This window comes from Oryctolagus cuniculus, chromosome 10, assembly GCF_051225735.1.
Source record: "Oryctolagus cuniculus isolate XC-2025 breed Fujian yellow rabbit chromosome 10, ASM5122573v1, whole genome shotgun sequence".
Lineage (NCBI taxonomy): Eukaryota > Metazoa > Chordata > Mammalia > Lagomorpha > Leporidae > Oryctolagus > Oryctolagus cuniculus.
In genome coordinates this window covers 46,161,220-46,178,489 of record NC_142876.1, presented here as the reverse complement: position 1 = coordinate 46,178,489, position 17,270 = coordinate 46,161,220, and the positions used below count along the sequence as shown (strand labels likewise).

The window sequence follows — 17,270 nt, the reverse complement described above, 5'->3', positions numbered from 1 at the left end:
TTTGGTAATGATAACAGCTGATTAATACAGCTATCTCCTACGGAGTGGCAGGAGACTGACGGGCCTTGTTAAGAGATGAAGGAGCCTGCTGGTCATGGGAGAGCTAGGGAAGCTGAACAGAGCAGCAGCCTGACCCGGTCACGTTCTCTAAAGCCCAGTCTTGTGACGGGGGAGATGGGATGAGGGGAGCTGAAGGGCAGATGAAATTGCCTAGTAGTGGGTGTGGTAAATCCCATTCATGTTTCTTCTGTTTTAATTTACATTACTAATAAGGAAATAAGTCATATGACTTTAAAGTCCCTTTCCTGATCTAAAAGTATCTGATTTTATAATTTCTATTCAATTTGTTCCTCCAATGGGATTGGTGACTATAATACTTTATCTTCTAGGGCCTAGAGTAAGAACATATGTGTATATATATATAAGAATTATATTAAATATATTACTACATATAAATATATATAAACATTATATATAATATTACCATATATATTTTTCTTACTCTAGGCCCAAGAAGCTAAAGTATTATAATACTTTATATATAAATATATATATATATTTACTCACAGGAAAATGACTTCAAATTTTTGGTAAAGAGTGTCTAAAAATTTTTTATAAAATAATTCACTTCCACCAGTGTATCTTAATATACCTTTTAATAATTATTTCCTTACAAAAGTAAACCATAAAATAATACCAGATTCTTTTTTTCCAATGAAACCTTTTATTTAAGGAATACAAACTTCATGCATTTCATAAGCATAACTTTAGAAATATAGAGATTGATCCTACCTTGCCTGCCCTCCCACCCACACTTCCGCCTCTTCTTCCTCCTTCTTATTCCCAGTCCTATTTTTTACTAAGATCTATTTTCAATTAACTTTATACACAGAAGATTATACTAAGAGTTCAACAATTTACATGAAAAAAAAAAGTTCCCCGATAGTTAAAACAAGGACTGTTCAAAGTCATTGCATCTCAAAGTTAATTTCACTCCTTTTTTTAATTAACGTTGAGGCACCCAAGAATGATACATCTTTTGCGAGCACTTAGACATAACTATAATTTATGAGACATAAGAATATCCTTCACTTAATACATTAAAAGAAGTCTTTGAGAACAAGATTTATCAATTAAAGCACATAAGAAAATAAGCAATAGAATTGGACACTTCGGCATAAATGAAACTTATGAGACATAAGAATATCCTCCACATAATACGCTAAAACAAAATAAATCTTGGAGAACAAGTTTTACTGTTAACTCTTAGAATACAACTCTTTGAGGACAGAGGTCCTGCATGGGAAGTTAGTGCACAGTGACTCTTGTTGTTAATTTAACAATTAAAACTCTATGTACTGGGGCCAGTGCCGGTGATTCTTCCCAATGTACCCACTCTCCCACCTAAACTCCCACCCCTATTTCTTCCTCCTCCTTATTTCCACTCTTTTTTTTTAATTATTTTTATTTGAGAATTAGAGTTACAGTTAAGAGTTCAACAAATTGTATGAAAACAAAAACCTGTTCAACAGTCAAGACAGGGGCTATTCAAAGTCATTGCTTCTCAAAGTGTCAATTTCACTTTTACAGATTGCTTTTTAGGTGCTCTATTAGTTATCATAGGTTAGGGAGAATATATGGTACTTGTCCCTTTGGGACTGACTTATTTTACTAGTATGATGTTTTCCAGTTTCATCCATTTTTTTTTTTGCAAATGACCAGATTTTTTTTTAACACTATGTAGTATTCCATGGTGTACATATCTCATAATTTCTTTATTTTTTTTTGAAAGGCAGAGTTAGAGACAGAGAGAAAGGTCTTCCTTTCCATTGGTTCACCCCACAAATGGCTGCTACAGCCGGTGCACTGCTTCGATCTGAAACCAGGAGCCAGGCACTTCCTCCTGGTCTCCCAGGTAGGTGCAGGGCCCAAGTACTTGGGCCATCCTCCACTGCCTCTTTTGACATGTATTTGGGTTGATTTCATGTCTTAGCTTTTGTGAATTGAACAACAATAAACATGGAGGTACAGAAAACTCTTTCATATGCTGATTTCATTTCCCTTGGGTAAATTCCCAGGAGTGGGATGGCTTGGTCATATGGTCGATCTATATTCAGAATTCTGAGGTATCTCCATACTGTCTTCCATAGTGGCTTTACCAGTTTACAGTCCCACCAACAGTGGATTAGGGTACTTTTCCCCCCACATCCTTGCCAGCATTTGTTGTTTGATTTCTGTATGAAAGCCATGCTAACTGGGGTGAGATGAAACCTCATTGTGGTTTTGATTTGCATTTCCCTGATGGCTAGTGATCCTGAGCATTTTTTCATCTGTTTTTGGCCATTTGGATTGTCTCTTTTGAAAAATGTCTAAGTCCTTTGCCCATTTCTTAACTGGATTGTTTTGTTATTGTGGAGTTTCTTGATCTCTTTATATATTCTGGTTATTAATCCTTTATCAGTTGTATAGTTTGCAAATAATTTCTCCCATTCTGTTGGTTGTCTCTTCACTTTGCTGTTTCTTTTGCAATACAGAAGCTTCTCAGCTTGATGTAATTCTATTGTCAAATTTGGCTTTGATCACCTGTGCCTCTAGGGTGTTTTCCAAGAACGCTTTGCCTGTGCCAATGTCTTGCAGGGTTTCCTCATACTCTAATAATTTGATGGTATCAGATCATAGATTTAGGTCTTTTATCCATTTTGAATGGATTTTTATAAGGTGTAAAATAGGGGCCCTGCTTCATCCTTATGCATGTGGAAATCCAGTTTTCTCAGGACCATTTGTTGAAGAGACTTCCTTGCTCCAGGGATTGGTTTTAGGTCCTTAGTCAAATAAAAGTTGATTGTAGATGCTTGGATTGATTTCTGGTGTTTCTGTTCTGTTCCATTGGTCTACCCATCTGTTTTTTTTTTTTTTTTTTATTTTTTTTATTTTTTTATTTTTTTATTTTATTTTTTTTTTTTTTTGACAGGCAGAGTGGACAGTGAGAGAGAGAGACAGAGAGAAAGGTCTTCCTTTTGCCGCTGGTTCACCCTCCAATGGCCGCCGCTGCAGCCGGCGCACCGCGCTGATCCTGGCAGGAGCCAGGAGCCAGGTGCTTTTCCTGGTCTCCCATGGGGTGCAGGGCCCAAGCACCTGGGCCATCCTCCACTGCACTCCCTGGCCATAGCAGAGAGCTGGCCTGGAAGAGGGGCAACCGGGACAGAATCCGGCGCCCCAACCGGGACTAGAACCCGGTGTGCCGGCGCCGCAAGGTGGAGGATTAGCCTATTGAGCCACGGCGCCGGCTCTACCCATCTGTTTTTTACCAGTACCAGGCTATTTTGATTATAACTGCCTTGTATGTCTTGAAATCTATTTAACTATATGGAGTCTCCTATGTTTCCATATGAATTTCAGATTTTTTTCTATATTAGAGAGAAATGCTCATGGTATTTTGATTGGTATCACATTCAATCTGTGAATTGCTTTTGATAGTATGGATATTTTGATTATATTGAGTCATACAATCCATGAACATGGGAGATGTTTCAATTTTTTGTATCTTATATTAATGTTTTGTAATTGTCATCATAGAGATCTTTGACATCCTTTGTTAAATTTATTCCAAGGTATTTGATTTTTTTTTTTTTGGTCGCTATTGTGAATGGGATTGATCTTAGAAGTTCTCTCTCAGCCATGGCATTGTCTGTGTATACAGAGACTGTTAATTTCTGTGTGTTGATTTTTATATCCTGCTACTTTACCAAACTCTTCTATGAGTTCCAATAACCTCTCGGTGGATTCTTCTCAGTCCCCTATATATAAAATCATGTCATCTGCAAATAAGGTTAATTTGACTTCCTCCTCCTCAATTTGTATCTGTTTGATTTCTTTTTCTTGCCTAATGGCTTTGGCTAAAACTTCCAGGACTATATTGAATAGCAATGGTGAGACTGGGCATTCTTGTCTGGTACTGAATCTAGTGAGAATGCTTCCAGATTTTCCCCATTCAATAGGATGCTGGCCGTGGGTTTATCAAAAATTGCCTTGATTGTGTCAAGGAATGTTCCTTTTATACCCAATTTGTTTAGAGTTTTCATCATGAAAGGGTATTTTATCAAATGCTTTCTCTGTATCTATTGAGATAATTATATGGTTTTTATTCAGTTTATTAATGTGATGTATCAGATTGATTTGCAAATGTTGAACTATCCCTGCATAGCATGGATAAATCCTACTTGGTCCTGGTAAATCTTTCTGATGTATTGTTGGATTTGATTGGCTAGAATTTTGTTGAGGATATTTACGTCTATGTTCATCAGGGAAATGGTCTGTAATTCTCTTTTCCTGTTGTATCTTTTTCAGATTTAGGAATTAACGTGATGCTGGCTTCATAGAAAGAATTTGGGAAGATTCCCTTCCTTTCAATTGTTTTGAATAGCTTGAAAAGAATTGGAGTTAGTTCTTCTTTAAATGTCTGGTAGAATTCAGCAGTGAAGCCATTTAGTCCTGGGCTTTTCTTTGTTGGGAGGGTCTTTATTATTCAATTTCTGTCAAGGTTATAGGTCTGTTTAGGTTTTCTATGTCTTCATGGCTCAATTTAGGTACGTTTTTGTTTCCAGGAATCTTTACCTTTCTTCTAAGGTTTCCTGGTTTGTTGGCATGCAGCTCTTTGCAGTAATTTCCGATGATTCTTTTTATTTCTGTTGTGTCTGTTACATTTCCTTCTCATCTATAATTTTATTGCTTTGGGTCTTTTCCTTTTGTTAGTTGCACCAATGTTATATCCAACCAGATTTTCATTTCACTGATATTTTTGTATTTTTTCTTTCAATTTTTTTATTCTCTAATTTTATTTCTTCATACTAGTTTTGGGTTTGGTTTGTTGAGGATATTCTGAGTCCTTGAGATGGACTGATAGCTCATTTGTTTGGTACCTTTCCAGTTTCTTCCTTTAGGTACTGATTGCTATGAACTTCCCTTTTAACAGTGCTTTTGCTGTATCCCATAGGTTTTGATACAATGCATTGTCATCTTCATTTGTTTCCAGAAACTTTTTTATTTCTTTGATTTCTTCTATGGGTCATTAGCAGCATGTTGTTCAATCTCCATGTGTTTACATATGTTCTAGAGATTTTCGAGTTTGATTTCTAGTTTCATTCCATTGCAGTCCAAGAAGATACATGGAATGATTTTGATTTTTTTTTTTAATTTGCTAGGTTGCTTTGTGGCCTTGCCTATAGTCTATTCTAGAGAAAGTTCCATGCACTGATGAGAAGAATGTGTATTCTGCCACTGTGGGGTAAAAGGTTCTATAGATATCCGTTAGGTCCATTTGGTGTCGATTAAGTCTGTTGTTTCCTTGTTGATTTTCTGTCTGGTTGATCTGTCCATTGCTGAAAGTGGAGTATTGAAGCCCCCTGTTACTATTGAATTGGAGTCTATTTCCCTTTAGGTCTGTTAGCATTTTTTTAAGTAGCCAGGTGCTCTGTAATTGGGTGCATATACATTTATTATAGTCACATCATCTTGTTGGATTGATCCCTTAGTCATTACATAGTGCCCTTCCTCATTTCTTTTAACATTTGTTATGTTAAAGTCTATTTTGTCTAATGTTAAGATGGCTACACCAGCTCTTTATGGTTTCTGTTAGCATGGACTATCTTTTTCCATCCTTTCACTTTCAATCTGCATGCATCTTTGTTGGTGAGATGTGTTTCTTGTAAGCAGCAAATAGATGGGTCTTGTTTTTCAACCCATTCAGTCAGTCTGTATCTTTTAACTGGAGAATTGAGGCCATTTTCATTCACAGTGACTATTGATAAGTAATGACTTGGCCTGGCCATTTTCCCATAAATATTCCTATTGTTTGCTTTTGATTGCTTTTGTATTTATACTAATGGTTTTTCTGCCTTCTCATTCTTTCATAATGATGGCTATCTTTCTGTGTTTCTCTGTGTAGCACATCCTTAAGCATCTTCTGTAAGGCTGGATGAGTCTTGACAAATTCTTTCAATTTCTATTTGTTATGGAAGGTATTTATTGCATTCATAAATGAAAGCTTTGCAGGGTACAGTATTCAGGTTGACAGTTTTTTCTTTCAAGACTTGGACTATATCTTATCATTCCCTTCTGGCCTTTAGTGTTTCTAATGAGAATTCAGCTGTGAGTCTAATTGGCAATCCTCTGAAAGTAATCTGGCATTTCTCTCCCACCCATTTTAGAATCTGTTCTTTGTTTTACTGTGGAAAGTGACTACAGTGTATCATGGTAAGAGTCTTTTCTGGTCATGTCTGTTAGGAGTTCTGTAGGCTTCCTCTACTTGAACATCTCTTTCTTTCTCCAAGTTGGGTAAGTTTTCTGTAATTATTTCACTAAATAGATTTTCTATCCCCTTCCCTCTTTCTACTCCCTCAGCAACTCTTAAGACCCATATGTTGGGTCATTTAATAGGATCCCATAGATCTCCAACACTGTTTTTAAATTTTCTACTTTGTTTTGTTTTGTCTGACTGTAAGATTTCCAAAGATTTGTCTTCTAGTTCAGATATTATTTCTTCTGCCTCATCAAGTCTGCTGTATAGAACTTCCACTTCATTTTTTATTTGATCCATTGAATTCTTCATTTCTAAAATTCCATTTCTATTTCTCTTTATATTCTCAATTTCCTGGGAAAAATTTTCAAGCATGTTATGCATGATTTTCTTTAGTTCATGGATTTGCTTCTGATTTTTTTGAGTAATCCTACAGTTAATTTTCTAAATTCCATTTCTGGCACTTCCTTAGTCTCTTCATCTTCACATTCTAATACTGAAATATTTTGTGTTCGGGGTGGGGGGTGGCGGTCATGGTGCCTTCCTTATTCTTGTTTCTTGAATTTTGACTCTTATTTTTCTGCATTTGTGGAATCGATTTTAATTTTTTTTCTTTGGATTGGGTTTTATCTTCAGGGTTATGCTTCTGTGGCTTCGTGGAATGTCTTCCCTTTGAGTTAGTACCAGGAAGTGTGTGGTGGATGTGGCCCAGGGGCCCTGGTCAAGGCTCTAGGGTGGGGCCGGTTTCCAGGGTAACACCGAGTTGGGCATGGTAGAGCTCCAAAGCTAGCTATGCCCTACACCTTTTCATGTAGCAACAGAGGCCTCAAAGTCTTAGCACTTAGGGCTCCCACAGATGCTGAGACTGAAGGGCACCACTGGCACCGGCACCCCTCTGTCTCTTGTAGCTGTCCAGCCACCTTCCTGTGGAGCTCTGAGGCAGTAGGGACTGAAGACCATTCCCTCCTCTGGTAGCTCTGGATCCCATGCGCACACTAGAGTCCCTGGTCTAATGGTTGTCTGCCACCGCTGCCAGCACTGCATTCAGGTGTCCCATCTCAGTGAGCTCTAATGTGCACACCTGCAGGCTTCTGACTTGTAGTATTGATTTAAAATGGCAGCCACCCCATCTCGGCGGGGTTGAGGGTTCTGTTTTGTAGAGATTGATTGGAATCACCCCACTAGCTCTGGTCAGCCACTCAAATGGCCCACTGCCTGTGTGCGGTCATGCCATTCCTGATAACCATTATTCCTCATTCCTACCCCTATCTGAGCAAGCAATCCTGTGGTCTCTCGATTTGAGCACTGGTTAGTCAATGACGGGTAAGATCCCCTGGGGGACAATCTAAGACAGGCACAGCTACGTACGGAGACCACATGGAAAAAGGGTCAACAATGGTATGGCCAAGAATCGTGCCTCCCATTGCTCAAAAATAAATGAAAAGGGGGAAATGTGGTGGAATGAGAAGGTCGTGCCAAGGAGGCCACTGGCAAGCGAGTGTCAGTTACTCAGGAATGGCTTTGAAACCCACCTGGCAACAGAGCCTGCCTGGCAACAGGCTATGATTGGATGGCTTTGGAAACTGCCTGGCAACAGGCTGTGATTGGTTGGGGCATAGACTGCCCCTTGACCAGATTGGCTGGTCTTGGCTATATAAGATGTTGTACCAACTGAAATAAACGAGTCTGCGGGCTGCTTGCCTCAAGCCCGCTTTCACCCGACTCCCGGGGTCTGTGTGGTGACTCGGGCACCTCTTGGCCCACCACGCTCCTCCTCTCAGAAACGAATCCACTGCAACATTGTTGAGAAATCAACTGCAACATCCCCCCACACACACTTCCACTAGGACCACAGGCGACTGCCAGCTCCCTGGGCTCCAGTCCAGACCCACACCAGGCTTTCTCTTGCTCTATCCCCACGGATTGGTGCAGATCGACCTCCCCCACTGTCTCAGAAATGCTCAGGCTCTCCAGGACTGTAGTTCTTTGGGTGCGTGTTAGCACTCACCACGCAGGTTCAAGCCATTTCCCTCCTCCTGTGGGCCTTCCCAGGGGGTTTTCTCTCCTCTTCTCTGCCGAGCATGCACCTCCTACCCTATTCTCTGCACTGTTTGTTCCTAGCCTTTTCTCTACTAGATTCTTTTTACTTTGAAGCAACAAAACCCTTCAGACTGTAGCCTTGGAACAGAGAACATGTGTTTACTGCTGTAATAAATAGCTAGATTTCTTTGGGATTCAAGTCTAGAGTTGGGGTTTGGTTTCTATAAAGGTGATCAGGTGGCTGTAGATGTCTAGGATGTATAAATTTTATCTACTCTTCCTATTCCACTTCAGTAGAGCCTCAAATTCCCCTTAACCACTTCCACATCCTGAGTAATGTAGAATGGGCAGGAATGCCTTGCAGTTGCTCTTCTACTTCTGCCATAAAACCTCTCCTCAGTAGTTTTTGGACTGATCCTCACTCTGAGTAGCTGTCAAGATCAAATGAAGGACTACAGGGAAAGAGTTTAGAACATGCCTGGCTCACTGCAGGCCTGTGATATGTGATATACTGTCATTTGTGAGATATGTAATATGTGCTATATTATCTATGTGAAACATCTTAAAAATATTACCCTATAAAATATTCAAAATAGTTAATTCTTCAAGAAATAGTCTTAGAAATAGTCTACCATAGGTCTCCAGCACCTTTTCCTATGAAACAATAACTGATGTAGCTTTTGAATGGGGGGGGGGTGGTGGTGGATTCACATGGTCCCAGGCACCCTAACAGATTCCATCTGAGCCTGGTTCTTAAGATTTATTTTATGTGTTTGAAAGGCTGAGTTAGAGAGCAAGAGAGACTGAGATCTTCTGTCCACTGGTTCACTCCCCAAATGGCCACAATGGTTAGAGCTGGGGCATGCTGAAGCAAGGAGCCTGGAACTCCATCCTGGTTCACTTGTAGATGGCAGGTGGCCAGATACATGACTCATCTTCTGCTTTCCCGGGCACATTAGCAGGGAGCTGGATTGAAAGTGGAGCAGCCAGGGGCCGGTGCTGTGGCATAGCAGGTAAAGCCACTGCCTGTGGTGCCAGCATACCATATGGGTACTGCTTTGAGTCCTGGCTGCTCCATTTTCAATCCAGCTCCCTGCTAATGTGCCTGGGAAAGAAGTGGAAGATGGCCCAAGTCCTTGGGCTCCAGCACCCACATGCAAGAGCTGGAAGAAGCTCCTGGCTTCAGATTAGTTCAGCTCTAGCCATTGCAGCCATTTGGGGAGTGAACCACCGGATGGAAGACCGACCGACCTCTCCCTCTCCTCCCCCTCCCCCTCCCCGCCTCTGCCTCTCTGTAATTCTTCCTTTCAAATAAATCTTTAAAAAAAAAAAAAAGGTGGAGCAGCCAGACTTAAATTGGTGCTCATATGAGATGACAGCTTTGCAGGCACTGGCTTAACCTTCTGGCCACAGTGCAGCCTGCTTTTTAAATTTTCATTTATTTGCAAGGAGAGGCAGATTTTTCATCTGCTGGTTTATTCCCCAAACGCCTACAACAGCCAGGGCTGAGCTAACACAAAGCCAGGATCCTAGCACTCAATCCAGGTCTGCCACATGGGTGGCAGGGACCCAAGCACTTGAGCCCTGAGGGTATGTATTAGCAGGAAGCTTGATTGGAAGCAGAATAACACTTCAAGCAGGCACTCCAACATGGGATACAGGAGTCCCACATGGTGACTTACCCACTGTATCGGATGCCAGCACAGTGTGTGCCTATTTTAGCCTTATGTTGTGGTTGTCAAACTTTACTCACCAGAACCCCCCGAAGGTATGCATAACTACACTTTGCTTGGCTACACCTGGAGTGTCCAATTCCGCTGGCCTAGCTACAGATTCCCTGGAGATACTGCTTCTACTCACCCAAGAACCACACTTTGAGAACCTGGATCAAGGTCTAAATATTTGAAAATCCTCATGAGTGTCTGCTAGCTGCAAGCCTACATTCATATGTAGTCAACCTTGGCTACATTTTAGAGCCACTTAGGAATATTTTGAAGACTACCCGAGACAGACCAATGAAGTCAACTCTCTGGAGGGTGCTATCCAATGTAGCTATGGTTTAGGAACTTTGCACAAGTGATTCTGACTTCAACTAGCATGAAGACCCACTGACCTGAGCAGCACCCAGTGAACAGTTCTCAAAGGCTAAGTATCTCCTAAGTCACTGGACAGAGAATGACGCAGGTGATTTCCAGGACGTTGTTCCAGACAGTTCACAGTTCCTCCAATCCTGAAGCTGTACCCTCTGAGAGTCTATATTTTGTTGCCTTAGAGAAAAGTAATTTTGAAAAACTGAATCCATACTCTACAGGAAATCCATACTGCTGGAGGAAAAAAAAATTTCATTTAACCAAGGTTTACTGAACTCTTTGGAGAGCCAAGGAAAGATGAAATATTTTTCATCTTTCATTTTTTTCATCATCACTTATTAGTGGTTCTTGTCCTTAGACATTTCACTCCAGTAGGGCTATAGGCTTTTTTAAAAAAAAAAATTATTTGAAAGAGTGACAGAAACATAGAATGGAGGGAGGGATCTTCAATGGCTGGTTTACTCCCCAAATGGCCGCAATGACCTGCGTTAGGCCCAGCCAGAGCAGGAGAGGCAGCTGTTTCCCACGTTTGGCAGGGTCCCTGAGCACTCAGGCTGTCATCCTCTCCTTTCCCAGGCACGTTAGCAGAGAGCTGGATGTGAAGGAGGGGCAGCCGGTACTCAAACCTGTTACCCATGTGGGATGCTGGCACCACAAGTGGTGACTTTTTTTTAATTAAGAATTCTTTTTTAAAATATTTATTTGAAAGGCAGAGTTAGAGACAGAGGCAAAGGGAGGGAGAGAGAAGTCTGTCTTCCATCTGCTGGTTTACAACCCAATGGCCGAAACTGGGCCAATCTGAAACCAGGAGCTTCTTCTGGGTCTCCCACGTGGGTGCAAGGGCCCAAGCACTGGGGCCATCCTTTACTGCTTTGCCAGGCCACAGCAGAGAGCTGGATCAAAGTGGAGCAGCCAGGACTCCAACCGGTGCCCCATATGGGAGGCTAGCATTGCAGCTTTACCCACTATGTCACAGCCCCAGCCCCAAGCAGTGGCTTAACCAGCTTGCACTGTAACACCAGCTCCAGAGCTGTTTTTTTGTTTAAAGTGTGAATACACTTATCAATAGCACATCATTTTGATCAAGCTAGTCAAAACTAATTTTAATGAGACCAAAAGCTTTTCTAAAGGAGAACAGAGTGTGCCTACTAGCAATCATTTAAGAAACACCATCTGCGGGGTGTGGCACAGTGGGTAAAGCCTCCTGCAGTTGCCGGCATCCCATATGGATGCATTTGAGTCCCAGCTGCTCTACTGCCAATCCAGCTCCCTACTAAAGCACCTAGGAAAGCAATGGAGGAAGACCCGAGTGCTTGGGCCCCTGCACCCACATGGGAGACCCTGATGAAATGCCTGGCTTCAACCTGGTTCGGCCCTGGTCTATGGCAGCCATCTAGAGTGAAGCAATGGATGGAAGATCTCCTCCACTCTATATATAATAACTCTTTAAAATAAATCTTAAAAACAGACACCATCTGCATCAAATAGAATAAGGGATTAAAAGACTCATGTATCTCACAAACCTAGGGGACTTTCCTTCTTTATGGATGACCCTTTACAAGATTTTTGCTCATTTTTCTATCACATTTCCAAGTCGGTGCTAAGATATTCAGAGGACAAAAGGGGTCGGTCCCCTTTAGAAACCTTTACCAAGCCTTGGCAGGGGCAGGCACAGCCTGGTACAAGTAAAGCAGGAATACTTGGCTGGCCTTATCCCCAGACAACGGGGGAGCCACTGAAAGGTTTTAAGCAATATTTCAAAAGATAAAATTTCTTGGCCACTGTGGAGGGATTCAAAGGCGTAACCTTGCAGTAAGAAAACAGGAGAGGGGGCAGAGTTGTGGTACCGAGGGTTAAGCCGCCAATTGTAATCCCAGCATCCCATGCTGAAGCACCTGCCAGCCTCTGTTTTAGCTTGGCCCAACCCCCAGCCATTGCTGCCATTTGGAGAGTGAACCAGCAGATCTGTCTCCTTCCCTGTCACTGCCTTTGAAATAAATCTTAAAGGGGGGAGGGGTGGTCCATGTAGTTGTGGGAATGAAAGACCAGAGGGACTAGAGGATGAATGAGAACTAAGGAGTTTTAGACTATGCAGAGAAGAGGGGGAATGACGCAGATTTATACTTTGAGTCACAAAGTGGTTGGGGAAAGGATGATGACTAGGTTTTGATGGGGAATATGATAAATTTGGCTAAGATGATGGCTTTAAGTTCCTGTAAAACAGAGGGGCAGGGTGACCAATAAATGGTTAATACAGATGAAGAACTAAGAATAATCCTGAGTTAGAGATGGGGGTTTGGGAGTCCCCTATGTATACCTAAGGGGTTCATGTGGCTAAAACTTTGTAAGTATGAGATCACCTGCTGCATCTGGCTACTTAAATAGAACTTAGTTAATAAAATTGTTTCTTACTCGTGCTAGTCACAGTTCAAGGGCTTGAGGGCCAGTGACAAATCGCTAGGGACTTCTATACTGGGCGAGCAGATTTCAAACATTCTCATCACTGCAGAACATTTTATCAGACTGTTGCACAGCGGCTATAGAAAGTCCTGATCAAAAAAGGCCAGAAGGCAGAGGCAAGACCCCCGGAGGATACTGAGGACAGGTGAGGAGGCCAACCCAAAAGCCAAGGGAGATGGAGGAGGCAGGGACTCAGGCACTGGGACATGTAAGTTGTCCACCTGTGATTGAGAGGTTACTGGATATGTCCCAAGAGGTCACACTGTTCATAAAAACTAGTAATATTTGAGAATTCATTACACAAACTAGTCGATAAAAGTTATGGTCTCGCAATAGGCTCTGGATTTTTTTTGAGATTTCTTTTTTTTTTGTCTTAAAGATCTTCAATACTACTTGATGCCTGAAAACACGAAATGAGCTGACCATAACACTACAGCTGAGTCTGGAGGTTGTGCAGTGAGAACAAAACTTGTACCTAAATGAACTCGGAGAGAATGTGAAATACTCATCATGGGAGAACAAGTTGTAACGATGCAAAATCTCTCCGCAAAAGGCATGTGGTGATCTCTCAATGTGTCCCCTTTTGCTTATGTGGCAACCCTAGTGTCACTCAAAATGAGGGTACTTCAAAAAATTTGTGGAAAGTTTCATACAAAAATTTCTGAAATCCACGTTTTCCTTATACATATTTTCCATAACTTTGTGATGATCCCTGTATTCACGAACAGTTCACTTTAAGAAACAACAAAAACTCAGGTAACTGAAAGTTCCTGAGAGAAAATAATTACATCTTCACACAAAGTCTTTACAACATTATATTTCATAAAAGACAATGATAAAAAAGTACAAACATCTCCATGAGAAGCAAAACAAAAAAATGAGAGTACAAGAAATTACTAGCATTTATTTCAGTGCATTTATGTAGAAGCCTCTCATTTAATAAATAAAATCTTAAGTACACTTCTTTCTGAAACGCTATGACCACTGTCGTTATCTCAATTGGCATATTTGCAAATCCAAGGCAATAAATCTAGAGTACTACTTATTGGAAAAGTACACAAAGAAACTGACAGACAAGCAAAGGTCAAATAAAGTGACACAAATCCGCTTTCACTTGTAGGAAGCCTCCAAAAGGAGACACTGTATTGGATATTTTCCCATTTTGTACTAAAATGAGTATCTTGACTGGGAAAGATGGTTTTAATACATAGTTTTGTGTTTATATAATAAGGTGAATATTTCTTACTAACCACCTCTTTATAAAATGCAAACTTAGTTATCATTAAGTTCTAGAATTAAATCCAAAGTCCCAAATGACTACCACCACTGTGAACTAGATATACCTTACAGCTGATGTGTGCACTTCTCCCCTTTTTTCTAACAGACCCACCAATCATCATTTCACTAGCTGAAAGGCACTAAATAATCTTGTTCCTAATACCACAGGGACCTAATAGCTCCAAGTCAACAAATAATGGTTTCTTGACTTTGACACGGAGAAATTTATCAAGTTATCAGAGGATGTCTTCATAATTGCAGAAGGGCTTTACTTGCTTGACTTTGAGAAATGAAGTTATATTTTCCAATAGTCATACCTAGCACTGTACCTGACAGAGGAGATGATCAATACATCATCATAAATAAACCCAGCAAGCGTACCATAATGATGGTTTGCACTTATAATGCAAATGCATTTGTTAATCTTTATGGGATAGATTTATTGTCATACAATGAAGATAACTGGGTAAAGCTCTGTCACTCTTATGGAAACACATAAAGGTCACTGTTCATAAGCAAAAATTTCAAGTTTGCACTTAAAAAGCAAAAATAAAAACCACACTGGCGAGGTGGTTTTCACAGGATGATACTCTATTTGAAACTGAGAAAAGAAACAATATTGATGTCCCGTTCTTAAAAATTAGTCAGATTTTCCCCCCAACAAGTAGATACTCCTAGTGCTGAGTTCTCCTAAAACTGTAAAATGTATATTAAAATGAAAACAATACCATAAGTGGACAGCTCCATATGAAATGAGAGAACTTACTTCCCTAACACAATTCAGAAAGAATCCTGATTTCCCCACCATTGAAATCTTAAGTTTTATTGGGCTAATGATGCTCCACTCTCCCTACTCTGTTGTTAGTGGCCCACAAATGTTAACATTCCTGATTTTTTCCATCCAATTAAAGAACTACATTGGTGATGAGACAGAAAATGAACAAATTAAATGCAAATAACTTCATTTTCAAAAAGTTTGATTTTTTTCATTACTTCAACTTTGAAAATTTTTGAAGTATTTCTAATAAGTATGGAAAAATTCTGTTTGGTACATTAACAGAGAAGCTATCGGTTTTCTCAAAGTATAGGAATTTCAATTATTTTATTTGGTTTGTGGTCGTTTTTATTAACAGAATTACCATAGAAAATAAGCCTAGAACATGAGATAAATAACCATATTTCTGTGAAATGTCCATGAGGCAAATGTTATCCAAACATCTTAGATTTCTATGATTCATTATTGCTGAAGAGTCACCTCAGAGACAAATTTTAATTGTGTGACATCTTAATACTTCTGATAACTATACTTGATATCAAGTAGTAAGACTTGTTTTCAGATGTGTTATATTAATGTGTTTAACTAATGTATTTAAAAGTGAAAAAATATATAATTTGAATGAAACTGACTGTGAAAGGGTCCCTTCCAAAAGTGAAATTCTGTAAATCGATAAACTTAAAATGTTTTATTACTAGGCATTTGTCATAAAAATATAACATTTAATTTCTTATCTAATAGAATATTTGTATATTATACGTACTATGGGGTTTTCCCTAGCTTATTCTTTTGAAAGAAAAATATTTTGGCTCTCCTGAACTGAAAATCATGAAAATGTTGTTCACTATGAATTGTTAAAAAAAAAAAAAGTATATAAACATATGACCTTGGGGACATTTGAGGCACAAAATCCCTGACATGACAGCAGAGGTACATGAGACACTTAACACACACAGGTCCTTTCTTCATGTCACATGACAACTTGTAAGATTTTCTTGGTAATACTCATGCAATATGCATAAATGATATGGTTGTGATTCAGCAAAATCTGATGAGATTGCAAGCAAGGAAAAAATTAGGTAATCCTGGTAGGAAGGAAAGCTTCAAGTCCTTTCCTTCTTCCCCTTGAAAGCCCTAAGAAAGCGTGCCTTCTTCCACATGAGGCAGAAGGGCTAAAGCTCAAAACTAGGATAACAGTTGACATATTAATTGGCCATCAATTCCTGACAGCTCCTTCATTTCACACAAGGGTTAACCTTTGTTTAGTGACATAAATTTCATGTGTTTTCATGCAATTAAAAAACATCTATAAAAGTCCAATAAAGGCATAACCAATTACATGCAAACTGCGACACATCTTATTTTCAACAATTTGAACACGTTAATTTATATCACATATGTACAAAATGTTTAAACGGAAATAAAAGCATTCTCTTAAATTATAGATTTTAGTATAAAAATTTTCTTGTAGGGAGCGCTCAACTTCCAATCTCAAGCAAAGGCTTCTGGTTTTTGCAGTGCTCGCCGTGGGGGGTGCACCCCTAGGAGGGAGGGGAGGGAGAAGGTGACCACAGCAGGTCCAGGCTGTAAACACTGAGGACTGGGCTCTTTCCGGAGAACAGGGCACCGCCACATCCAGCCGCCAGCCTCCATCCTCCATTCAGAGTCCACTGCAGGTTTACAGTCAGCATTGTAGTCTGTCTGGCCCTGGGGGCTACTTTTAATAGTCTTCTATTGGAGCTAACTCTGGCATGAGGTTTACAGATATATTCGTATACAATCTATCAACCAGAATTTTTGGTGAATATATTAAATTGTTCAGCCCATCGATGTACTGACGCTCTTTAGAATACCTTAGTAATTTATACCTATAGTGTTAGAGGAAAGAAAGAATAAAACATGTTCAAACAGAATATTGATGAGGAATACATTCCATGTCAACTTAAAATGTAAGCATTTAAAACTCTTACCATTTTTGGTTTTTGTTCATAATTAAAAATCTCTAAACCATGATTCCAAATTATCATTTTTACTAGTCAAAATATACCACATGAAGAAAAGTCACTTTGCATTCTTAGACCTCCCTAAGAAACTAAATGTGTTGTTTATATGAGGAAAACACTTTCGGGGCCGGCAACTGTGGCATAGCAAATAAAGTCACTATCTGTGATGCCAGCAACCCTTATGGGCATGGGTTCCAGTCCCAGCTGCTCCACTTCCAATCTAGCTCCCTGCTAATCACCTGGGAAAAGCAGTGGAAGATGGCCCCAAGTGCTTGGGCCCCTACACCCAACTGAGAGACTGGGATGAAGGATGAAGCTCCTGGCTTCAG

General features: G+C 40.1%; 1 protein-coding gene and 1 long non-coding RNA gene across 7 annotated transcripts in view; one reads left to right on the top strand and one right to left on the bottom strand.

The window, feature by feature from the left end:
• Nucleotides 1–17,270, top strand: part of LOC149123758 (uncharacterized) — a 63,213-nt gene that overhangs the window by 42,611 nt on the left and 3,332 nt on the right. The window contains exons 2-3 of one of the 2 annotated variants that reach the window (XR_016214066.1): nt 1,793–1,915; nt 13,265–13,931. This is a non-coding gene — a long non-coding RNA (uncharacterized LOC149123758). Of the gene's footprint in view, nt 1–1,792; nt 1,916–13,264; nt 13,932–17,270 lie in introns of those variants that run through there. The other variant, XR_016214067.1, reaches the window with a different exon arrangement.
• Nucleotides 13,687–17,270, bottom strand: part of B4GALT6 (beta-1,4-galactosyltransferase 6) — a 73,280-nt gene continuing 69,696 nt past the window's right edge. For all 5 annotated transcript variants that reach the window (XM_089305221.1, XM_089305222.1, XM_002713488.6 and 2 more), the window contains one exon: nt 13,687–16,806. In XM_089305221.1, coding sequence (XP_089161347.1) covers nt 16,659–16,806 — 148 coding nt within the window. In that variant the 3' untranslated portion in view covers nt 13,687–16,658. The remainder of the gene's footprint in view (nt 16,807–17,270) is intronic.